Here is a 26,996-nt window from a genome sequence, read left to right as displayed (position 1 = left end):
TATGCATAAACTCGAACGGTACTAAGTATAAATGGTATTATTATAATTATTATGGAATGTACAAATCACAAATGTGGACACGACTGCTTCTGATAATGAAATACTTTTCGCGTTATACAAGCGCTTAATTACTCGCTGACTATACGACATGCAATAACCAAATAAAATGGCACAAATTTTGTAGTCATAATTAACCGTTTTGAACATTATTTACATCAACAGGTAGAAAAAATACTCAAAAAGCTTCAGTGCATCTTAGTTTCATCTCCAAGAGCATCTTACATAAATCATTATTAAGCACATAAGGTAATAATATAATTGGTTTCAGCACGATTTCTTTATGAATTACATTATATTCATTGCAATTTATTATTCATGATAGCAAATGATTAGTAAATTATGATTTGGTACCTCTGAGTGTGCAGATACATTAATTTAGGACTAAGGTAAAAACTGCAATAAGGCGACGCACAAACTATAATGGAAGAAAATAAATGAATGCAAATAAATAAAATTAAGATAACATTACAAAATATGCTTCATAAAAATTCATATATTTCTGAAATTGAAAGTATTCAAATTCAGATTTTTCTTCGTAAATTACCAAAGATAAACAGATGCATCGGTAGGCAAATTTAATATCTTCATGTTACGACGACGTACAAGTGCGCATCGGTTTTAGTTATACGAGTAGCAGTTGCACTAAAACAAAGTGCAAACAAATGTTGTGGTTACAAAAAAGACATCGTAACTACATATAGCTTCTGACGAGTTTTAGTACCATAAATATATTCCATTAATATTAAAATAGTATAAGCGATTAAGTACCATTAAACGTAACGCTATCAATATTGGCCCGGTTATATAGAACAACAACGTCGCGTAACTAAAAGTAAAAATAATTAACATGTCATATTCATTTATTAGCCACTAACTAAACTTACTTGTTAAAAATGCGCCACGAAGCCTATAAAATTGTAATATAAAAAATAAAATAATACATCTTGAATAAAGATAAGCTAAATACAAGATACACAATGCTGCACAACAAAACGTTGTTGACTGAAAGTTGCAAAAAAATGCGTGAACGTATTACATTATGTAGGCCTTAGAAAACGTGTCGAATGTTACAACGTAAAGTACAATTTAAGAGAAACATTAAAAATGCATTTTTACATTTACTTCACTGTAACTCTTCGTGATGGAGAGTTAACTGCGTTCGCAGTACAGGGTCCGTGTTACACTCCAGAGCGCCAATGTGTGTTCATGTGTGTGTGTAAAAATGTGTGTAAATTCACTTTAGCCCTTCGTAATGGAGAACAACTGCGTGCACAGCACAATGTTCACGATACACTGTCGAGCGCTGCAGTGCGTCTACACCTGCTTGATGCAGTGCGACTACACCCGCGTGACGTAGCCCAACGACACCCGCATGGAGCAGTGCGACTACACGTGCGTGACGTAGTCCGACTACACCCTCATGGTGAAGTCAACTACACCTGCGTGACGTAGCGCGACTACAGCCGCATGGTGCAGTGCAACTATACCCGCGTGACGCAGTGCGACTACATTCGCGTGTCGCAGTGCGACTACACCCGCGTGACGCAGTGCGACTACACCTGCGTGACGCAGTGCGCCAGTTTCTCCATATCGGCCTGTAGTGCCTGCCGCTTCTCCACCTCGGCGTACAGCGTTGCTTTCAATTGCTCCATGGCAGCGTTGAATTTCGCGTTTTGTACTTCTAAAAGTTTCTCTAAGTTTGAAATCTGAAATGAGTATAAAATCAATTTAAATCAATAAAAACTGGCAGTTAGATCATCTTATATAAAATGATCAATTTCTTCCGCGGACATTATAAATCAACCAATAAATACGTGGAAGAAAAATGCGATTTAAATCCTAATAACTAAGAAGAAATACCTCAGATAAGTGTCTGCCTTATTTACACCGTTCAAACCAAAAAACAGCATGAACGTTGTACCTGCATATTAATAACAAAACAATCTGTCTTTTAAGAAAGGTGATACAAGATATAAGTAGAACACATTATACATATATACATGGTAAATGAAACTTATTCAACAACTAAACTAAATTTATAATAGTACCAAAATAATATACGATATTGTATGACTGCATCACCCTATAAGGCAACTCACCCTATCGTTAAGCTGTGCGATCAACGCATCGGCTCCCTCGCTCCTCTCCGTCTTATCCGCTTTGGGGGGTTGCAACCTTCTCTCCAACGTGGCGGACCTCTCCCCGAGGTCAATCGGACTCTCAGGCGGCTTCTCCTTCTCTGGAAGCTTCTCTGGGAGCTTTTCCTCCAATTTTTCCGTTCGCTCGATCGTACTGGACTTGTGGCTCGACTCGATTACGGTACCGGATAGCTTGCTTATCGAGCTGGTTTCGATCTTCTCCGAGCTGATTATGACTTTGTCGAGTTTATTGGACGCCGCGGAAGGTGGGTCGGTTCGGACCGCAGTGGGCGGGGCGGGTGCCGGCGGCTTCTTTATTTCGTCCAACATCGATGTGAGCGTTCGACCTGTAAGAACACGTTAGGTATATCAATTAAAAAAATACTAAATTCGATAAAATGTATTCATTTAAAATGTTTTATAACGACACTTTCTACAGTCGCCGTCTCACACTAGGATTCCCTGAATCGTGGGTGCCATAGACGAATACACAAACACCCAAAATCAAAACAGATGTTTAAATTTATCATTCAGATCTCTGACAGGCCATCGAACCCTTCGCGCTTCAGGCCGGTATGATGACCGCTACGGCCACTAGGGTAGTCAAGTCTTTAAATGATATTCTACATCGGTCGCATTGTACTATCCCGCAAAGTACATAATGTTAATTAAATTTAATAGTTAATATTATATTAACCTCTCGATCATCCTCAATTTTAATATTATATTATCTACACAATTTCTTCTATATAAACAAAACAAAAAGAAAAAGGGGTATAGTCCGCGCCAAACTGCTAGTCCGCTCTGAAATAGGCGACGCGATTCATTTCTATAGTCCGATTCATAATTAGATGTCCAAAATGTAAACGAAGGTGTTGACCTATCAAGAAAATACGATTACAATCGTACTTTCTTATTTTTGACGATATTAAAGTTATGCAACGATAATAAAATAATAATCTAAATAAATGAAGATCAATTAATATTTTCCAATATTTATATTAACTCAATTTCGTTCCATACAGTAATAATAATAAAAAACAAGGTTTATGGTAGAAAATTAAAATATGATTTTGGTAACACAATCCGGATCCAAAACATTTTTTGTACCGCCATTTTTAAGTTTCGTAGTTGATGTTATTAATCTTCGTGATCGTGGTCGAACTCTAATGTTTTCTCGTTTTCATAGCGCGTTTGTTAAATTTCATGTAGTTATTAAATTTTTGTTACTTGTTGACTTTCTTAAAGTTTTAGTTTATTGTTAATTTATTAAGGTATTATATACCTGTAATCGTATTTTGACAATGACATTTTTTTGTTTACATTTTGGACACATAATTCTGAATCAGACTATACAGGGTGAATTTTTAAAACGGGCCTTCAGGGCCAAATCCGAAACTATAAGGATTAGCGAAAAATGCTGAAAGGAGTTACGAGGCCGGTTTTGATAAAAACTAAAACTGCATCATTCATTTTTTTTAAATATCTTTTTCCCTAGCCGGGAATAAAACGAGTTCATTTTTAAAAAAAATACACCCTCTATATTATTCCACCATCATGATAGTGTCGCTTATAAGGATCAAATTCTGTGAAGGAATGTTATGTGACAAATTAAAGGAAAAGGAAAATTTTGAAGAAAATACATATTTTTCCATACATTGCCATACTAATCCACCTAAAAATTCACCCTGTATATTCAGAGCGGACTAGCAGTTTTACGCGGACCCTACAATGATATCAGACGGTGGTTACCGGCGGCGGTGGGCGAGTGCAGCGGCGGGCGCGGCGCGGGCGGCGACGGCGGCTCGCGCCGGCCCTCCAGCGAGTGGCGCACCTTCGCCTGAGAATTAATACGTTCCTTGTATACTTACTACACATATTATATTATAACCCTGTGTACGTTTGTATGGAACTTGTTTCCATAGGCAAGCGTATATAAAGTAGAAGTTAAGAGTTCTATATGTCTAATAAGACTATTTTGTCACACCAACAAATTTTAATGATGTCTAACCAGATCACGATGGTCGCCTAACTTTCTGTACTGTCTCAGGCCAAACAAATATATAGCAAGATTTATTCATATAGTATACCGTGACCTAAATCCAAGAACTCTGCACAAATAGTGAACCTAACAATTTTTTGCTGTTGAAATTGACGAAGGATACGACTTTGATGACGATAATAAGTACTTACGATCACCAACAAGTAGATTATTTAAAATAACAAGCAAAAATATTACTTTGGATCAGCACTGAGTTAAACATAAGATTATTTTTAAGAGAGTCCTAGCGGCAATTTGCATAACATTATGACCCTCTAGTATCTATATTACACTACAACAAGTCAAGTGAAGACATCTCTTCTCACCTCTAAACTGGACTCCAAACTCTCTAGAACTGATATCCTATTGCTAATAGACGATGTACTCTTTGACATTTCCATGGAATGGCTCGCTCGCTTTTCTTCAAGGCCACAATCGAGAATTCTGCAAACCAATATTCAAATACACACTTGAACACAAACACATGTATATTTCAAGACAAAATGTATACAACTATCAATTTTACCTAATTATGTACACCATGTCCATTTTTATTTATTTTCATCTTTTAATCTACATTAATAAAGTAATAGATTAATAAACAAAGGGCAATACAAACACTAAATATAGAGAACATTCCCGCATCTCATAGCTACATTATGTTTTGCATGACAACATTAATATGACTTACATATGAGAATAATCAAAAACAAATTTAAACTTACATGTTCCTCCTTTGTAATTATGTTTAAAATAGTTTACATTTACCTACATGTCAGAGAGAAAAAACTAAAATGGACATGGACTACATAATAAAATAAAAAATCATATACAATTACTTCCAATACATATAATAAACATACAGGCTACAGCACATCTTGGTTATGTCATATGAGAACTAAAATATAGAAATAAAACATAGTTAAAGTATATAAAAATGTAGTGTCAAAGCACTGAGCTAAACTACGGAGAAATGTCCAGTTTCCCGGATTACCTGTAATAGCTGCTGGTCTTGTGTCGTCTACTTAACGACCTAGATGTTACCGAGTGAGGCGTTAACAACAGAGAAATCACAATATTCAAAAATATAATACATAAACATAATACTTATATACAGTATAATCTACAAAAACGGAACTTCACATACTTATAATATTTTTACACATATATTGAGAATAAAATAAATAAATAAATAAACGCTTTCTACACTCAAAGCCCCCACACTAGGATTCCCTGTGTCGTGGGTGCCATGGACACATACATAGACAAATACACAAACACCCAGACCCAGAAACAGAAATCTAAATTCATCATTTAGATATCTGTCTGGCCGGGGATCGAACCCAGGACCCTTTGCGCGTCAGACCGGTATGGTGGCCGCTCCGCCACGCGGGTCGTCGGGTAATAAATGTGAATCCCTAACAGATAATAAACCTACATAAGTCCACGAATTTCTCGTCAGTGTGCAAAAACAAAGGAGTGCAGAAATGACACTATTTAGAACAATCGCGCCATATAATGATACAAAAGGGCTTTCTTCCATTAGAAGTCTATTTGATTACTTATCTATATTTACAAACAAAATAGTATTGGGAGGTGTTGATTATTTTTCTTATTGAATTAAGACAATAGAAAATTTCATTAACATACTTGAAGTACTATGACAACTTATTCCATTTTACTAACCAGATGACGTGATAAATAGGCCAGTAATGCTTAACGAAATTTGTATAACGATATCAAATCATGAGTGGCTTTAAAGTATTTTTGATCCTATTTCCTTGATCCTTAAAACTGTCTGAAGAATCTGAATAACCCCTTTTAATTTATTCTAGTATTACATATACTTCAGAACTTCATAACATTCTAATAATAAATACATATATAATGTAAAATAAAGCTTCATATTATATTGCAGCAAATCTTGTTACAAAAATTAGTTACATATTAATAACATCTTAGGAAGAAATGGCTTCCTATCTATGCAACAGTATGTTAACATTTATTTAATTACCTGTATAGCGATGTACCTATATCTTTACCTTTTTATTATATAACTTATTTTCATATTGCAAGAACTATATTTATGTTTAAATAAAGTTTTTTTTATTAGTGTTTAGTTATAAGGTGTAATTATGTTAATTTAATACATTGAATTGGGTGGATTAGTTTACACGAGCATCTTACAAAATTACATGTATACAGGTCTATCCAAAAGGCATTGCCAGTGCTATAAACTGTTAGAGAAAAACTCCAAATAAATTTTGGCAAAGGACTATGTCCAGCAACCACAGCGCATCAGAAACTATATAATTCAATATCTCTACTATATTAAATATTATTAAATCTATACTAATATTATAACGAGGTAAAGTTGGTAACTTTGTTTGTTTGTTTGTAAGGGCTAATCTTCGGAAATATTGAACCGATCATGAAAATTCTTTCACAATCAGAAAGCTACACTATTCAGGAGTGCCATAGACTATATTTTAATAAGACTGAACAAAAAGTTAAAAATAAAATAATCTAATATGTTTATCAAGTCAGCAGAAATTGGGAACGATGTGATGCTTTACCGGTGTGCGCTGACTAAACGGTTCGGTATAGACGAACATAACGTTAATCAAAAATGTTGTACTCTATTAGTTCTCACAACATAATTGCATTACAGAAATATAATTAACACCCAACGAAGTGGGCACGGGTTGGCTAGTTATCAAATACCTAGCACCTAAGTAGCGGCGCATTTGTGGGCAGGCTCAGGTATAGTCCGCGGCTAACTGCTAGTCCGCTCTGAATATAGAAACGAATCGCGTCGAATAGCAACTTGTAGATATCTCGCTGTCGCCCTCGGGTACATAGCTGCGTTCGTATGCCCTTACGTTACTATGGAATATATATGTACTTGTAGTTGAGCACAACAACTTCAGTGCGGACTAGCAGTTTAGCGCGGACTAAAGGAATGTAATCTTCCCAGAAATTGATCCTTATAAGCAACACTATCAGATAGAGGAATAATATAGGGCATAGGGGATGTATTTTTTTTTTCAAAATGAACCCGTTCGATTCCCGGCTAGGGAAAAAGATATTTTAAAAAACTAATGATGCAGTTTTAGTTTTTATCAAAATGGGCCTCGTAACTCCTTTCAGCTAATTCTTATAGTTTCGGATTTGGCCCTGAAGGCCTATTTGAAAAATTCACCCTGTATAATTAAATATCTTTACTATATTAAATATTATAAAATATACCTACACTCCTAGCACCTAAGTAGAGGCGCATTTGTGGGCGAGCTCAGGTAGGAATCTAATCTTATCTGGGGGCTACATGGTCGTCTGCTACTCTTATAGTATAAAAATAATATTAATATTAGTTAGGATCGTCGCGCCCACCTGTCGGTGCTGCCGGCGGCGGCGGCGGCGGAGGCGGAGCGCTTGCCGTCGCCGAGGCCGGTCTTCTTGGCCTGGTTCAGCTTCAGCTCCTCCATCCACGGCGCCTTGTGCTTCTCCCACTCGCGCGCGCGCGGCTTGATCTCCTCCGCTTTGTCGGACGCCCTGTCCGATGGCACTGGGGAGGGAGACAAATATTAATAAGGGAGAGTAATTTATTGTGGTTTTTCGTGCTTGGTCCGTGAGATGGACTATGACCTAAGGACCTGTTTCCTGTCACGCGGGTTTGAGTAAAAATTTTATTGCAATGGCTTTTAAATCATCCGCGTTTGACCATCGTACGATTTTAAGGACCTTTTTCTGTCATGCATGTTTGTGACCCGTGCAAATTTAGTTCGAATGCGTATGCGTATGCAGGGATACCTGCATCCTATCATTTTCCTGACACGCGTGCAACACGCGTGCAGGTCGCAAAGTGAATACAGCAAGTTAATTCACAGTTTTGTGACAAAAATAAATATATAAAATTATTTACTTTAGGGGTATAAATTAATGTGCCCAGCCGTTTATTTTAGCTTGTTATTATATTTTATATTGTAATAAAAACAACAACAGGATATACCTTCATGACCATTGCTAAGTCCTATCTGTTGTGGCGTATCATCCCGCAACGCCTGGCTCGGCGGCCGGCGCCGCGGCGCTTTCGCTCTGTAATCGCAGAATAAATAACTAAAAAAAATATTATGACATCATAAACACTGATAATTTAATTATGTGGGATGTAATTCATAAAAATAAATGTGCTATTTGACCATGTGACCGATTGTGTCACATATCAGAGTATTTGTCTACAAAAGTAGCAACGAATCTTTGATCGGCTCTATAGCCGATAAAATCCCTCTTCTATATAAGGCAGTGGGTTGCAGCTTTTCATGGACAGCCGTGATCACTTACCAGCAGCTAACTGCATGTTCGTTATCACTTCAATCTTATAAACAAGTTGAGGTGTCGTATACAGTCATTACAGATATGTCTATACTTATAAACTTAAGAAATACAAAACAATAAATCCACACCTGCCAGCTCTAGGATCGTTCAGGATGGAGTTCCGTTCAACGTGATCGAAGGTGTTAGCGTTGGTCGCAGCGGGCGCGGGCGTAGAGGCGGAAGGGGTAGCGGAAGCGGAGGCGGAGGCGGGGGAGGGCGCGGGCGCGGGCTTGCTGGGCGCGGCGCCGTCGGGCCGGTCCCACTCGCTGCCGTTGCTGCTGCCGCTCGACAGCGACGACGTCTTATCCGCCTTCTCTCTGGAAATCGAAACACGCTTTTATTAGCTTCATCTGTATGTATGTATGTATGTATGTGAGTTTGTGTGTAACTCGCCTTTGGACTAAGAGCCAGTGGCTTCTGCTTATTAGTATAACGTTTCAATGGTGGTGAGTTCTAATCAACGGCGAAAAAAAAATTTTTCGACAGATTTTCACTACATATGGTAGCATAATTGCTAGTTGCGACCAGTGCGTAGAGAAACTTACAACTTTAATAAAATGAGGTAGTTTGAGCGCTTACGGGATCTTACTCTATTCTAGTTATAAAAAATAACATGTAGTCTATCTAAGAGTAAACGACCCCGCCTCATGGACATTGATAATGAACCCCAGATCTGATTTCAGCCCTGTCAGATATTAGACCCAGGTGCATTGCTACGCCTGGGAACTAATCTGGAATACAACGCATAATTGTACCTCTATGGCGAATCCATTGAAACTAGAACACATCAGCGATCGACATTGTTTACATTAAGTCGAAATTTGTAAGTCAGTAGTCACAAATCACTACAAACTTCTACCCAGACATTATTTTTCAAACATTTCACTGAAAAAACGACAATCCTCTCCCTATCACATTTTCCTTATCCACCGAAAATCTTACAATTCGATACGATCTACATTACTAAGCATTATTTAGAAACAGTAATTACTACAAATTCTTATGTTACGCAATTACACGACTGATTAGCCATCTCATTTTACAGCCAGTGGACCACACCTAGATATCAGTTCACAACAACTAAGTAAATTGCGGTCAATTTACAACTGATTAGGTTATTTTTATACGCGAAGAAAATGTGCAGTGTGCGGTAAAAAGATACAATTTCAGCAATGTCCTGGCATTTTTAATCTGATCCGAGGCACCAACCGACGTCGTAACCGGCGTCGTAACGGGCGTGCCGTGTTTCATTGTTTACGTTACTTAATCGATTTTTGTACTAACATTATAATTATGATCAGAGTTTTGTTGAAATACCTATATTTGTAATCAAAAGTTTTCTGTTTATATTAAAGGAGCAAACGAGCATGCAGTCCACGTGATGATAAGTGGTTATTGCCGCTCGTGGACATAATCAAAACCATTAAGATTAGAATACCTACTACCTGAGATCGGCCTGATGATAAAAAAAATTCGATTGTTATTAACGCGAACTTTCTTCTGATTTGATATTTACGACTTATACATAATGACGATATCTTTATTTTGTTAAGAATTTTCTATAATATCAATTTTTACTTTCTACGAAAATTTTATTATTCACTTTGAATTCTAGTAGTACTTTTGAGTTATTTATCATGTCATTTTAATCAACGTCCTAACTAAACTCGTTTTCACGCTAAACTAATTTATAACTTAACGCAACGCTAATTCGAAACAATTGAAAACATGCCTTTCTTTAATCTGATGACGCCACAAGCGAAACAAATGCTGCACGGCGAATTCGTACCTTGCTCTACCCGTTGTGCGTTCAAATGCTGTTAGCGCATCGTCAGTCTCATAATTATTAGCCATTCAAATCTGACGATGTTTAGTACTACGAGAAAGTTCGGTGAACTCTAACCCCACTTTACGGCTAATTTTACGTTTTCACTTCACAGTTCCCTTAGAAAGTGGTCTTCTTCTCAAAACTAAACAAATAAATAGACTAAGAGCAAAAGACGGCATAAATTTTAATCTTTATACTGTACTAAAGTTTATTTTATTTTGGTCTGAATAATTTACTTCACAAAGAACACACTAATAAGTAATAATGTAACACTAATATACAATAAAAATACTTTAAAATAATTTCCAATTATGAGTTGAACACTTACTTGTCTGATGTAGGCATCATTTTGTTCTTCAGACCACTGAACAAGCCACCTACCGCTGAGGTAGGCGTTGGACTTTTCTTTAGTGGCACTGATGGTTTCTTGGGCTAGAAAGAGAAAAAAATATTCTGTAAGTAACTTAAATTATCCAGTAATATTATAGAGTATTTATTTAAAGATGTTTCGTTAGAATTCTATCTGGAGTTGATTATTTACAGGTGTTCTGGGCTGCAGTTGCCACTTATCACAACGTGTATGATCATTGCCTATGTATGTACTTTATATCAAATTGTTCGCATACAAATACTTGTATAAGTATAATATAAGTATATATAAGATATTCTCTGAAGTACCAACGTATCTGTAACCAACCTGTAAACTTTATATAATGCTGTATATTTACATGGACTTTAATAACTGGTATACGCATAATATACATCTCGTCTGAATTTGCTTCTATAACTCATATTTTAAATTATTTTATATAGGATACAGAAGCCACTTTAGTTTATCTATGGAAAGGAATATATCTTAACAAGTATATTTTTACCCGACAGCGCATAATGTTTTTTGAGCATGTTGTATGTACCATGTATGTGTGTATGTCTTATCTTTTGGCACGCCCTCTAACTCAAAATACTTAACGGTTCTTAACACATGAGAATACTATAATAATGATACGTCTAAATTGTGGGAGGGCAATAGGCTTCATTACTTCCCTTTTCAGTTACATAATATTATTTTTAAGCAGTCGGATTTCTTACAATAATTGCTAGATAACATTTAAAAAAAAATATTGCTCTTTACCATAGAAAATTTCGACGCATAAATTTCGTCATCGGAAAACTTGAGTCCGTCCAAAGCGCCATCTGTGGTCGTCTTGCTGTGCACGAGTTTCTCCGACTCGCTCTTGTTCGTGTGCGTGACCGTACTGTGCGTGCTGCTCTCCTTGCTTATCGTGCTCTCCTTGTGCATACTGACAAACAAACAAAAAAACTATTATATAGTTGATGCAAGAATTTTATCCTATATTAGTTCTGTCCTGCGTCAAATTTAAAATTATAGGACACTCGTATATTAAAACTAAGTTAAACGCTAAAATGACTATGAAGATGTACACGATACGGAGCACGAAAATAATAAAACAATGTGTAAATCACGTTATGTATTTTCTTTAAAGAATTTAAGTATAATAATGAACATGTAAAAAATACAGTTTAATGATCCCACTCGCGTGAATTTTTCAGATCTTCTAGAGATTTTTTAATGAGCTCTTACCGGCTTCAGCAAGGTCGCGAAAACAATGTCTGCGCCACTTTAGCTTTCTCGAAATATACACGTGATTGAGTTGTAAGTATACAATTGGCACATGATTTAATAGAGGGCGATACAATGCGGTTAGATAAATGGACTGTCCCTTAGAAAAACCCATAGTGACGTCATATCCTGTGCGTTTGTCCGATAATTTGCATCATATTAAATGTTACAATAATATATTTTTCTTTAAAGAAAGATCCCTTTTTAAATTAAATAATCCATTTTATAAAATATTTCATTATTTATTATGGTCACAAAGGACTATTATGCTACAATGTACTATTATATACAATAAATCATTGGAAAATATAAACATACCTAATTTTAGATGTGGTGAGTTCCTTAACAGAGGCCGTCTTTTCCGAATACTTGTTGAGAACGGGGTAGATGGCGTTGCTGGCCTTCGAGGGCGGCCGCTCGGGCTTGCTCTCCTCCTCCGGTGCCGATGCCACTTTATTATTGGTCGGATCTGGTGATAATGTCAACAAAACACTAAACAAATGTTTATAATCCCACATTAAATAAAAATACTCATGCTTTCAAAAAGTTTTCTGCAGACTAAATGCATACAAATTATATTAATAAATTGTTATGAAATGTACACAAGGTCAATATGTATTATACCGATATATGTATAACAATTTAAGATAACAATACTTGCATAAACAATAATAACATAAACATAATAAATACAATATAAAAAAATACATACATCCGAATACATACCTATATAAACTGCGATATATAATATGAGTAATACATGAACTATTAAATAATAATGTATTAGTTAACATAATAGAACGTGACATTAGTTGCTAATAAAATAAATAGGTATTAAACTTACAATATCAGTTACACAAAACTTTTAGAATGTATATTTAAGAAGAAAGGCCGTTAACTACTCGGATAATAAATACATCTAAGCTTATAAATACAGTGTTAACCATTACTCATAGATATATATAAACGATGGCGCAAAACAATCCGCAAACACAATCATTTAATCACAAATTCCATAATTATACACTTATTTACGACCGTTTAACAATAGTGTCGGTAGAATATCACTCACTTTCTACTCCCATTTCAGTATTATTAAGAATCGATTTCGTCCCAACGCGGATACAATATTGCATCAACAAACTTACTGAACGTTGGTATAAAAATAAAACCACTATGACACCACGATGAGGCGAAGTTACGCAAAATCACGACTCGTTCAACCTTCATGAGAAATGTCAATAGCAAAGCATCGAATAATACACTAACAGAATGGACATTACATAGAAGAGACATATTGAAATGGTACGCGATTCTGTGTTTTTTATGTAACTAAGTACCATATATTGCAACTTTACAATTAAAAAGACATAAGTACCAAATACCATGCACTCGAGAAAACTACATTTGAATCGCAAATGTTGCCTTAAATTTTGCATTGGATAGCAAGCACTTTTTAAGTGTTTTTTGTATGTACACTTTGAAGACTTTTTGCACTTACGTCATTGTAATTCTAAACGATATGTAAATTAGATACGCAATCCTCCTAATGGTAATTAGGCTCTACAAACCATGAATATACTTATTAATTATGTAACCAACCCTAAAAAGTACACCAGTTCTGACTAAACTACACTACTATAGAAGAAAACAAATGTTTGCTTTGGCATGTTAGTCGGTATGCCGGTTTATCGAACAAGCGATCGCGGGTTCGATTTCCTGAGTACTTAAATCTTCAATTATAACTTTAAATATTTTGGATCTAAACATTTATATTGTCTCTTATTTCGTGACACCCACAACACGAAAACTTGGTGACCTTTGGAGCATACATTATTTTATTTAATAACAAGTTTTACTGAAATAACTTTTAGTAATTTTCATAAACATGATAATATAACGTTTTGCAAAGTATGTCTACCGCATATCTATTCTGTGGAAATTAATATAAGTGGGCGGACAACACTAACATAATTAGTATCAGCAGCACGCGAATATTTTACCCGATAGGGCTTTTTTACGCAACCCGTTCTATAAGTACGTATAAAAATAATCTTTTATAACCATAATAATAAAAATATAATCCCTTCAATATAATCTTTTGTAGTTATTATAAAATTTATTGTATCTATTCTCAAAAATCGTATTAAAACAAATGAATAGTTGCAGTTATGGTAAAATTATATTGAAATTTATACGAGGCCTTTATAATCCGCTAGAGTTCTTAAATATAGATTATACAATATATGGCATGTAATACTTTATAACGTAAGAATTAATATAACTACATCAATAGACGAAATAAAAATACTGACAGATGTAACTAAGTATATTACGACATAACAACATTAGATCATAGAATGATTCACCTAGCCTTTTTTTTTATTTTATGTACTTAGAAATACGAATAAAAATAATATAAAACCACGGTAACAATTTCAGAGTAAATAAATAGATGTGTGCCCCAGGAGTCCGTATTATAAGAGGACAAAGATAGGAAAATTATCAAACGTAATCGGTACAAAATTTCGTCAGACCGGTAAGGCGACCAATACCAAATCTAGTCTTAGGCTAAGATAAACTTATACACGGCGTCATTTTAAGTAAAGCCAGGGATCTTAGGCACGTAAGAATTCGAGGGCATTTGGGTAAAAATATGTAAGGAAATATTAAACCCGACCCGTGAATGCTCAACATATCAATTTAGAAATCTTGAACGTCAACATTAGCTTTCGTGTAACCATATATTGGCTTCGGGCTACTGTACCCTCAGGGAAAAGACGGAGTAGCTTATGAAATTAACATCCCATAATCAACAGTCAGTCGTAGTATTAAAATAACTTTTTTATTTCCATATATTGCATCTTTAGAACGCAATGACGCAAATACCATGCACTCGAGAAAAACGCATATGATTCAGGAATGTTGCCTTCAATGCCCTCTCAATCCATAATCGACACTACTTCCATCTAGCGGAGTTTACGGTAATTACACACAGTCATTGTTAAAATAGTTAAGTGGTGTAATTTTTTGCACTTTCTTCATTGTAATTGTAAAGGTGCGATTATTGTATATAGAAAAAATACCTAATATGATATTCGTATGATATACTTTTTTAGACATATCGGGTGTCATTGACCGAAATCGTATTTCAAAACATATAACTGCTTATTATATACGGATATTACAAATTCGTACGATTTTGATAAGGTCACTTTGACCCTCATAATCGATGTTAACAGGAAATTTTTATTTATTTTTATTACATTTAATATATTTATCTGCGTTAGGGATTGAAGTTTCAAAAATCCTTTGATAGTGCTCATCTATAGAAAATTTCTGTGTAAGAATCATTTCTATCAATGTCGGATAGACTTCAGAATCAGAGTTTTACTAAGTGTTTACAATATTTATTTATTAAAACTTATGAACACAGGATATAAGAAACAAAGAACTTTTTTAAGAAGCTTCTCCCTTCTCTTCTCTAAGATTCAAATCATACTTACTTTACATGCAGGCATGTATTCATTTTTTTATTTCCGCCGTATAAAAATTACTTTTTATATCATCAGTTTTTTACACCGAATGTGCGTTATATACATCTAACACCACGATTGAAATTATTTTTTAAACAAGAACAGTTCCATTTACTTAAAGGCACAGCGAGCCCGTACCCAAGGCTCGGCGCCACAAGGCCCCAAAAGATCACATTATACTCGCTTACACAAAGAACATGTTTTTAATTATACACTGAAATATATTTTATAATATAACATACCCATTAGGGTATTCTGTATTAACAGAATCTGTGAAATAGACTGAGCTCGTTGTAAAATAAATAAAATAGCACTACTCACGACAATTCTTGCCCCACTAAACCTCGATATCAGAACCTTATGGTTTATCAGTACATATTAGCTATACAGTCCAACAATTGATTACTAGAAAGATAAAAGCCATCTTATAATAGTTGATTTCAATTTTATAAGTGCTGTAATAATGTTAAAGTGAATCCTAGGAACTACACTTGTTACTTATTAACACTTAACTTATGATTTTTCCTGTCTTAGGTGCCATCGACAAACACAGACTCAGGCCCAAAACAGAAATTTAAATTCCTCATTTAGATATCTACGTCGCCGGGAATCGAACCCAGAACGCTTTGCGCGTAACCGCTCCGCCACGCGGGATATTAATATTGTAGATTATAATATAGGAATAGCAATTTCTTCAAAATAAGCATTTTCCTTTACTTCGTCATTTATAATTTCTCTCCAGAATTTGGTCCTTATAAACGACATTATTCCATGGCACGGTGATACAAGGTGTATTTTTTTCCAAAATGAACTCGTTCGATTCGCGACTAGACTAATAGATTTAAAAATATCGAATAACACCGCTTTAGTTATTATCACAATCGGCCTCGTAACTCCGAAAAAAGGCTGAACATTTTTCGATAATCCTATAGTTTCGGATTTAGCCATGAAGGCCCATTGGAAAACACCCTGTATATAATCGCAAGCGAGCTCGTCCTCGCTCACCGCCGCAGGCACAGCTCACGACCCCCTATAGCTACACACACAGGGCGCTCACCCGCCGGCAGCAGCTGCACGAAGTTGTCCGGGAAGAGCCCGACGCGGCCGTGCAGCTCGCCGCGCCACCAGCCGCGGTCGGACGTGTCGCGCGACACCAGCGTCACCACGTCGCCCTCCGCCAGCGACAGCTCGTCCTCGTCCCCCGCCCCGGGCACAGCTCGCCCCCCTACAGCTACACACACAGCGCGCTCACCCGCCGGCAGCAGCTGCACGAAGTTGTCCGGGAAGAGCCCGACGCGGCCGTGCAGCTCGCCGCGCCACCAGCCGCGGTCGGACGTGTCGCGCGACACCAGCGTCACCACGTCGCCCTCCGCCAGCGACAGCTCGTCCTCGTCCCCCGCCCCGGGCACAGCTCGCCCCCCTACAGCTACACACACAGCGCGCTCACCCGCCGGCAGCAGCTGCACGAAGTTGTCCGGGAAGAGCCCGACGCGGCCGTGCAGCTCGCCGCGCCACCAGCCGCGGTCGGACGTGTCGCGCGACACCAGCGTCACCACGTCGCCCTCCGCCAGCGACAGCTCGTCCTCGTCCCCCGCCCCGGGCACAGCTCGCCCCCCTACAGCTACACACACAGCGCGCTCACCCGCCGGCAGCAGCTGCACGAAGTTGTCCGGGAAGAGCCCGACGCGGCCGTGCAGCTCGCCGCGCCACCAGCCGCGGTCGGACGTGTCGCGCGACACCAGCGTCACCACGTCGCCCTCCGCCAGCGACAGCTCGTCCTCGTCCCCCGCCCCGGGCACAGCTCGCCCCCCTACAGCTACACACACAGCGCGCTCACCCGCCGGCAGCAGCTGCACGAAGTTGTCCGGGAAGAGCCCGACGCGGCCGTGCAGCTCGCCGCGCCACCAGCCGCGGTCGGACGTGTCGCGCGACACCAGCGTCACCACGTCGCCCTCCGCCAGCGACAGCTCGTCCTCGTTCACCGCCGCGTACGGGAACAGCACGCGACATTGCTCCTTGACTACGACAAATACGATTTATTACAGCTACAGCTAAGAATGTTTTTAAAGAGAGAATTACCAGTGTTAATTAACAAAAAAAGATCATGAGACACTTAAAGTATCTGACATAGTCAAATGAAAAAAATGTTTAATGTGCAAGTGATTTGAAAAAAATCTAGACAAGCATAACTTAAATATTGACAATATTTTAATACTTTTAATCATAACATTGACAAAATTTAAGGTCAAGCGCGTTTGGGCAACAATTTGTAGCGTGTTTCAGCATGAGACGAACGTTGCGCGCCGACGCGCGTTACGGGCGCTTTTCCTATCGCGCGTTTCTACACCTGCACGCGTGTGCCACACGCTAACATGAATGACCTCGCCAAATGCCTTCGTGACCCATATGCGTGTGTATGACACAATAAGATGCAAGTAGCATGCGTGCGGGCGGGAACACGCGCGACCGGAAAAGTGCCCTAAGTTTGGCTTAGTGTGTGTAGCGTAACACATAATTTTATTTTTATCTATCGGTCGTTTCCTAGTTTCTTCTTCGTCGCCCCATTTTTTTTTTATATTTAACCTTACGATAAGGCAGACGGGCTACCTGATGGAAAGCAGTCACCGTCGCCTATGGACATTTGGAACACCAGTTCTTTTTACACCCCTCTTGAAGAGCCCCATGTCATAGTCCTGAGGGAATACCTCAGGAGGAAGTTCATTCCACATTTTGCACGTACGCGGTAAAAATGACCGTGCAAACCCATTACTGACCCACTAATAGACAGAAGTCTCATCACCGAATGACAGTCATTTAGGTCCATCGCTAATTCCGAAAAGAGACACTCCACGCATCGCTCTCAAAAGAAAAGAAAATCTCAAGAAATTGCTAAAATTTGCTTGAATGTATAAAGAATATAAAAATTATTACAAATAAGTATAACTTATTCTATGTTTTTATCATATAAATTAAGACAAGAGGTTATCTTCGTTGCCTCTCATTATTATCAATTTGCATGATTGACTAATGTAAATAGAAAGAAAAATAACAAGATATAAATTAGCTCTATTTCAATTGTATGGCGTAATACGTCAACGTAGGCTCCGACCATCCAGTAAATAGTGCGTATATGTACTTACATTGTAATTATAGTATTTGTGTGTGAGTATCATATGGCAGCGAAAGGGTAGCGTAGAGGCTGGTAAACGCCACTTTACAAGGCATGACTGACATCAAGCCTTAAAATTATTCCTAACAATTTTATACAATGAACACGATAATTATGTCAACGTAATAAGCTGTCGGGGCACAATGAATATCATAATGAGTGTTATGTGACAACTTTGACAAATTTGAAAGTGGTAGAACCCTTTGTGGTCCGACTCCGGCGGCACCACCGCCACACCTGTTTCTGCCTAATAACAGCAGTGTTAGGCGCTGCTGTGTTCCGTTTTGAAGGGTGTGGTAACGGAGACATACTTTTCCGAGACGTTCCAGCTTAATCCTCAGGGGTAGCGGCGCCTCTGTCGCCGACCTCAGGTAGGAATATGTAATCCTATCTGAGGTTGATTACAGATGTCCATGGGCGGCAGTAGCCACTTCATGTCAGATGGACTGCATGCTCGTCTGCTATTACTATATAATAAAATAATAATAATAAAAAAACTAACTCGGTTTGGGCGGCAGGGCGGGAGCGGGCTCGAAGGGCGCGGCGTGGGCGGGCGGCGGCTCCAGCATCACCACGAAGTTGGACGGGAAGACGCCCACGCGGCCCTGCCGCCGCCCCTGCCACCAGCCCTCCTCCACCTGCACGAAAACATTAAGTTTAACGAAAACTCTTGAAGCGTCCGTAAAAAATGGCGCGATTGTATTGAAAAATAAATAATATTTAAAAAAACTAAGAAAAGCCCGCTTTTATTGCTAATCGAACTAAAAACTAAAAAATATTTTTTCATTACAATTATAATAAAAATTAAGTTATTAAAATAATAATTTAATTCAGAGTAAAAAGCGGGGGGTGCTTTATATTTTAAATGCTACAAACATTCTATTGGCAATTATCTATAAGAGAATAGTTATGAACCGCACACATAGATCCAAGCCAAGCTACGAGTAATAAAAGCATGTTAATTATATGCCCGATCATAGATTTGCTTCTTATTTTTTTAACAAAAACTACCATCGACTTCTATTTCGATATAAATGCTTAACGAAGTACCTAGTGTCAACCTAGTGTATTGCGTCATCTCACACCACGATACGGGGTCCAGGGTTCAAATCGCGGATATTCACCCCTGATTTTTTGACGTTTTTTGCACATTAGAAAATAATTAGCACATAATTTGAAAGTAAACGCTTTAAAGGAAAACATCGAGAGTAAGCCGTAGTACGTACGTACAGGCATGAAAGAAATTTAAAGTCTTAAAAATACATGAAGTCTACCAATCCGCAAATGATTGTCCTCTCAGAACTACTCCTCGGGTCTCCACAAAATTACTATTCGATTGTCGTTTAACAAAACATAACGGTTAAGTCGCTAAGGAATGGCATCCTAGTGTTGCACAACGAATATGTACGTATGTACCTATGTATTCACTTATTATAACCTCAGAATGTTGCGGTTTGCGGGCTAACAAAGGACTGTATACACTCTACTCGTATACTATGTAGTTACCTCTCCTAACACCTCGAGTACGTCGCCGACGCACAGCGGCAGCTCATCGGAGTTGGCGGGCTGGTAGCTGAACACGGCGCGGCAGCGGCCCTGCACGCCGGCTGGTCTAATAACAAAATACCTTTATTTTAACACATCGCAACTTAATAAAGCGGTTAAAAATCATTGTGAAGTTGGTAGAACCCTCTGCAGCACCACCGCCACACCTATTTCTGACTAATAACAACAGCGTTAAGCGCTGCTGTGTTCTGGTTTGAAGAGTGTGACAAGGGAGACGTACTTTTCCGAGGCATACCAGCTTAATCCACAGAAGTAGTGGCGCATCTGTTGCCTCTCAGGTACGAATCTAATCTTAAATGGGGTCGATTGTCCAGGTGGATTACATGCACGTATGCTACTCCTACATTATGAAAAATAGCCACATACGACACTACCGTATCTTATTATTTATGTCTAGTTATTATGCCAGATACGTCGGTACCGGTTAAATATTCAACATATCACCTGCCTATCGTCGAAGTTATTTTTCTTATTGATTTTTTGTTTTTTACAATATTAAAACTGTGCACAAGAATGAAAATAAAAATATTTCAGTTTAAAACGATTTAATTAATAATGGCAGACGATATCAATATCACGATATCACGTCGACAACAAATAACCATTAAATTACTTCAACAATACTGCTTAGTATTAAGTAATTGATCCTTATGACGATTAAGAGGACGCAAAATAAAAATCTTGACGTAGAGTGAAAAGCGGTCAGTGTCTTCGCTAGTCAAAGCAACCTATTACATATGTAGGTTGTTAAACCACACTCATTTGCCACCTATCAATTGTCGTATTATTCACAATGTTGACCAAACAAGTGATTCACAAAATGACATCCAATTTAAAGGAAAGCCGGATTTGTAACAATAAGTAAATGAGTAATTTCCTGTTAATATACATACATCTACCCTACGCTGTATTCATCAAGCAATGCAAGGAAAGAAAATGATTTGTAGATGTCAACACTCATCATGAATGGTTAACACCCGTTATTTATACTCAATCCGTCCAAAATTTGTAGGCAAAAACAAAACATTAGATGGGTTGGTTATTAAATGAGCGCATGTGAACAACCCTACTTTATAAGACTAGGAAAAATATAGACAATAGAAAAACGTATACTGAAGTAGATAGTTTAATATACTACATAATGATTAATTAACTTATCAAGATCGTACGATAATTACTCTTAAATCATTCAGTAATCAAGTACCTAATTAAAATACTTTGATTTCACCACTTTCACATATAAAATAGTTCAATCAAAATAGTTTACAACGATTAACAATAAAAAGTTTTAAAAATTTATTACCTACTTACACACGACTTTATCTCACCTCCTTTTATTTATTTTTGTAGGTTTCATATAAAATGTCTATCAGAACTTTTCAAATTGACACAGAAACTTTTAAGATCGCACCATTGAACCACTCAAACCACAAGTTGACCACAAAACCATGACTTAGTTACGGGTTAAGATAAATTCCACTTAAAACTTAATACAAGTCTTAACGTTTAGTCATACGCACAGAAATATACGGGGCCGCACATACAAAACTGACTAGCCGCCACCACCTTATCACGGGCTTATCTCAATTGATTAGATAATGCAAGCAATCATTATTATTCTACTAATCGAAAAATATATAATGTTGTAAGTCATAAAAAAATATTTAAATCCACTCATTCATATTTTCACTCATCTCTTGAGCTAATTTGAATATGAGCAAAAAATAATAATTCAGACTCGAGGCAGTAGGCGTGTACTTATACGAGGCAATTACAAGAAATACTTATGTGCTTATCAGCACGTCTTATAATCATTTATTTTGAAGATAATACGTCGATGAATTAAAAACAAAGACAGTGTTTAATATACAATAGCATGCTTGTATATAAGAGGGATGAGAGAAAATAAGTGTATTTTAATGAGGCGGCAAATTTTCGAGTACTTTTGGGGAGTATTGCATCTTGCCAACCTATATCACGACGTATTTGTGTAGGAAGCAGCAAATACAACTTCCCTGAAGCCCCTGGTCCCTGAAGTCCATTGTTCTGTACTGTTCTGGCCAGAAAAGGGTCCGGGTTCGAGACCCGGCCATACAGACATCCAAATGATGAATTTTGATTGTGTTTTTTTTATTCTGCCTTAAGAATCCACGACACAGATAATCTTAGTAAGCGGCATGTAGAATAAAGACCGATAGAGTAGATAGATTTGAATTCTCCCAACTACTTTTTTTGGAAATATATTCATTATACAGACACGCGAGCTTACATATATGAATGTTACATACCTGGTGTTATTTTGCTCCGTGAGTATAGATACAAAGTTGTCGGGGAACATGCCGCGCCGCCCTTTTAGTTCGCCGCGCCACCACCCGCCCGACAGTTGATCCACGTCCCGGAGCACATCTCCTGGCCTGATAGTCAGCTCGTCGGGCTCCGATGCATCATAGGCGTAGTTGGCTATGCAGGATACTGTTGAAATGTGTACTATTTAGCATGGAAATCACTTTGTGATAATACTTGTATAATGACAGTAAATTAAAAATAAAATTCGCCCGTCTAAATCTTTTGCATTGGTAGTTCCTTTGTTGTTGCAAATGTCCATAAGCGACGGTGACTACTTTCAAAACAAAAAGGCTTCTTTTTTTCTTTAACTAATTATATAATTAACTCAATGTTAACTTTAAAGAATGAAAGCTTAAAATAATAACATTACAGTAATAAGATAACAAAATATTGTTGCTAATAAAGAAAGACAAAGATACAAGATATGCGCGAAAAACATAACCCTTCCTTGGCAGTCGGGTAAAAACATAAATAAATAATTATGAATATCATTGCATATTGAATGACTTATATTTTGATTGTAATATGAACGACTCAGCTAGTCTAATTCTATATATCTATTTCTATAACATAATATTAGATACTAACAAACAACAGCAAACAAATTGATGACTTTCAACAATACCTCACATGCTAAAATCCGTCAAACTGTTTGAGCAGTAGGACAAGCCAAAGAATAAGACTTAGATACGTACAAAAAAAGCCTCAAAGAGCCATGGAACGTGTAATGCTTGGAATCTCCCTCAAAGACAGAATACCCTATGTCACCATACGAAAGAAGACAAAGGTGGTAGACATAGGGGATAGCATTGCTACACTAAAGTGGAGATGGGCAGGGCACGTAAGCCGTCTACCGGTGGAAAGATGGACTCTCAAGGTCACAGAATGGAGACCACGGACGGGCCACAGAAACGTCGGCAGACAACCAGCCAGATGGACCGATGACATCATACGAGTGGTGGGAAGAGGCTGGATGAGGACAGCGCGAGATCGGGACTTGTGGAAGTCGAGTGAGAAGACCTACATCCAGCAGTGGGTGACAAAGGGCTGAAGAAGAAGAAGAAGAAGACGTACAAAAAACATGACCCTTAGCGGTAGGATAATGTTAAAAATGTATGCTATTAATAAAAATACCCCAAAAGTATCTCCTACCAAAACAACATAAAATTTGTCCCATGTTAAAAATAAAGGGTGCCTAAACATACACTTTTATGGCTCTCAATATTCCCAGCCTAATAATTTCAATAGATTAACTCATCCATTAACATTGTGAAGAAACTAACATATCTGAGATTACTTCATAATGCTTACAAAGATGTGTAACAGAACATGTTTCAATGTGTTGTATTCTAGAATGTAACCATGCCCAAAAATGGAGAGAAACATAATGAATTACCATATTTTGTAATTCTCCTTCATACATTTTATATTAAACTTTTATAGAGGATATGGGATACATATAGACATAAACAATGTTTTAACGGATGATCTTTTACTCTTAATTACTTTTAAATTTCTATTAGTAACTTCGCTCGGTGGCCGTAATTTGATCTGTATACCTTTTTTTTCCATTGACAACACTAAAGTTCATCCACAGGTAAGAAATTAAAAAGTAAGAAAATTGGTTGACAAATAAACGAGAAATAACCTATTCCCTTTCAGAAGTTGATTAACTAGTAATTATTATAAAGACAAAAACTACGAGTACTTAAATATATGTACTGGAGCCTATGTCACTCCACCAATTTGGATCAATTTTATTTATTTATACAGATACAACAAAAAAACAAATACTTTTAACACTTCATATGTTAAAATTTATTAAAATATAACATATACGTAAATGGGAAAAACATTACCTGCCACGGCTGGATTAAACTATCTAGAATTTCCTCTATTTACAACTATATAAATAACTTTGATTACAATTAACCAATATAAATAACTATAGGAACTGTCAGTATTGGCCCTACATAATTTATTTCCAAATTGGCAGTAACATTAATACTATATAATATAAATTGTGGTAACGCTAATGTAAGGATAAACTCTAACAAAACCCTGTGGCATAATTATAACATATCAGAATGTAATTAATGAATAAAATGATGCGGTCAATTAAATCTGCAATGACGCATACCATTTTAATCTAGTATTCTCAAATATCACTATAAAATGCAAAGACATTTTCAGTGTTATATAGCAAGATCTAAATAAAAAACTTAATCATATATATAAATACCCATGATGAGGGTCCAATTTTGATCCTAAGTAGACTAGTGCTTTAATGACCATTTAATATTTTTTCTCTATGATTGGGTTTGTGTTTGTATGCTTGTTTTTACATGTCTATGGTGCTTATGGGCCAGCTAGATTGGCTTAATATCTAGACTGAACTCATTTTAGGGAAGACATTTTATGTTTATTGCATTATAGTTGAGTGGCAAATTATACTTATGCCTGTGGTGTGAGAGCAAAGGCCTTTTTTCTGTTGACCTATTTTCAGAGAGCAGCATGGGCTGATGCTGCGTACCCATGGTATACCTTTTTATTATTTACTATGGCCTGTGACTACCTACAGCCCACAACTTTGTTGAAATTCCTAAATTTCTCTTACAAATTTAAAAAGCTTACCCATACCAGGTCTATGATACAAAATATGGTAAGTACTTTGAAACTTAATAAAACTGATGAAACTTGAAGAGTCCAATCCAGAGTTATAGATAAACTATGTTTATCATCAAGCTTTCATCATTGCTCACTAGGTTTAATATGTTATGTATAGAGAATTCTCTTCCCTCTTAATTTTTGTGTGGAATATCCCATATGCATATACAAGGTAAATTTTAGAGGTTTTTAAGGAAATAATCATTTTTTCAGATATCAATTAAATAATTCAACCTTAATTTATTAATAAACTTGCTTTAAGTACTTCCATTAATCCAGGGGTTCCCAAAGTGTGCGCCGCGGCGCCCTGGTGCGCCGTAGAAAGTAAAGAGGGGCGCCGTGAGTCGATCCTCTAATCATTGGACACCACAAGTATTGGCGTTTTGGTCATCGATTCAAAATGAATATCCAAATTTAACATCCAAAGCATTAAAAATTTTCATTCCGTTTGCAACATCATATCTATGTGAAGCTGGGTTTTCAGATGTAGCTGTGATAAAGAACAAATATCGCTAAGGATCAATGTGGAGCAAGAAAGGAGAATAGCAGTGTTAAGTGATATTCCCCGCTTTGAAAAACTGCGCGGAGATCACTTAGCTCAGCCTTCACATTGATTTGACTGAATACATATCGTATTTAATTTTTGTTTTTTCTCAAGTCTTTCTTCTTGTTTTCCGTTTAAATTATTTTATAATAACGTATTGTACAATTTCATATTGTGGTGTTTTAAATTTAAACTATTATTGTAGTTACCTATTTCTTTCGACTGTCTTCTTCAAATAGTTAGCTAGGACAGGGCACAGGGCGCCGTGAAAGAATATTAAACTTGTAACTGCGCCGCGGGTTACAAAAGATTGGGAACCCCTGCATTAATCCATTAAATTAAAAAAAAAGAAAGACAGATCTCAAGACAATTGTAAGATTACAATGTTTATTTGTAAACAATGTTATTTTCTAAACAATTTGTTTTAAGAGTTGGAACTAGACATAAAGGCATGAGGATCCTACTCTGTACATGGAACTAACTTTGTTTGGAAACACACCTTGAGTATAGCACGTGAATCGCGGCATCGTACATTTTGTTTATAAGCATCTTTACATTCATATGACATCACATTGCCATGGAAATGACTCACGCTCTTGGCAGTACTCAAGGAGACCTGCATACCTATGTTTACCTAAGCCTAAACATGCGAAAGCGTGCGATTTTAGAAACCTATTCTCAAGGGGCGAAGGGTGTCACAAGCTCTTACAAATTTCACTCACGTGACACCTTGAGAAACTTGACCTGGACCTTTGTTGTAACATTACAAGCGAGCTGGCTTATTACAAATAAATGCATCAGATGTCGTAGCAGGTGTCATACGTCAGCCTAAATCATGTCGCAAGGTACAGTTATTCATTTACAAACAAGACTGTTTTAAAATTTAGGACAATAAACTCACCCCTTTGATTTGCAGTAGTGTCCATTTCTTGTTTAAACTTTTCTAATATCACATTATCACAACATATTCAAAGAAATTGACAATAACTACACACTCCTAAATAACTCACAACACAAGATTTAAGTATACTTACGAGTTACGATCTAGGGCGATCACAAGAAAAAATATTTCTAACGTCAAACGA

General features: G+C 37.1%; 1 protein-coding gene across 1 annotated transcript; it reads right to left on the bottom strand.

Annotated features, from left to right (window-relative positions):
* Nucleotides 1-681: 681 nt before the first annotated feature.
* On the bottom strand, nucleotides 682-26,996 carry LOC140750468 (uncharacterized). Its single transcript, XM_073084007.1, has 15 exons — nucleotides 26,813-26,996; nucleotides 22,643-22,826; nucleotides 20,295-20,400; nucleotides 19,291-19,426; nucleotides 17,457-17,639; nucleotides 12,402-12,534; nucleotides 11,574-11,742; nucleotides 10,770-10,873; nucleotides 8,703-8,930; nucleotides 8,249-8,334; nucleotides 7,630-7,804; nucleotides 4,566-4,683; nucleotides 3,951-4,038; nucleotides 2,160-2,545; nucleotides 682-1,766 (listed from the first exon to the last, which is right to left on the bottom strand). Exons 1-15 carry the CDS (start codon nucleotides 26,835-26,837, stop codon nucleotides 1,614-1,616), a joined length of 2,274 nt encoding a protein of 757 aa, XP_072940108.1. The 5' UTR covers nucleotides 26,838-26,996; the 3' UTR covers nucleotides 682-1,613.

The sequence above is a fragment of the Epargyreus clarus genome, unplaced genomic scaffold (genome assembly GCF_041222505.1).
Source record: "Epargyreus clarus isolate Ecla_fem2 unplaced genomic scaffold, WU_Ecla_fem_2.2 ptg000019l, whole genome shotgun sequence".
Lineage (NCBI taxonomy): Eukaryota > Metazoa > Arthropoda > Insecta > Lepidoptera > Hesperiidae > Epargyreus > Epargyreus clarus.
Note: the sequence above shows the minus strand (reverse complement) of the source record. Positions and strands in the feature narration are given on the sequence as shown.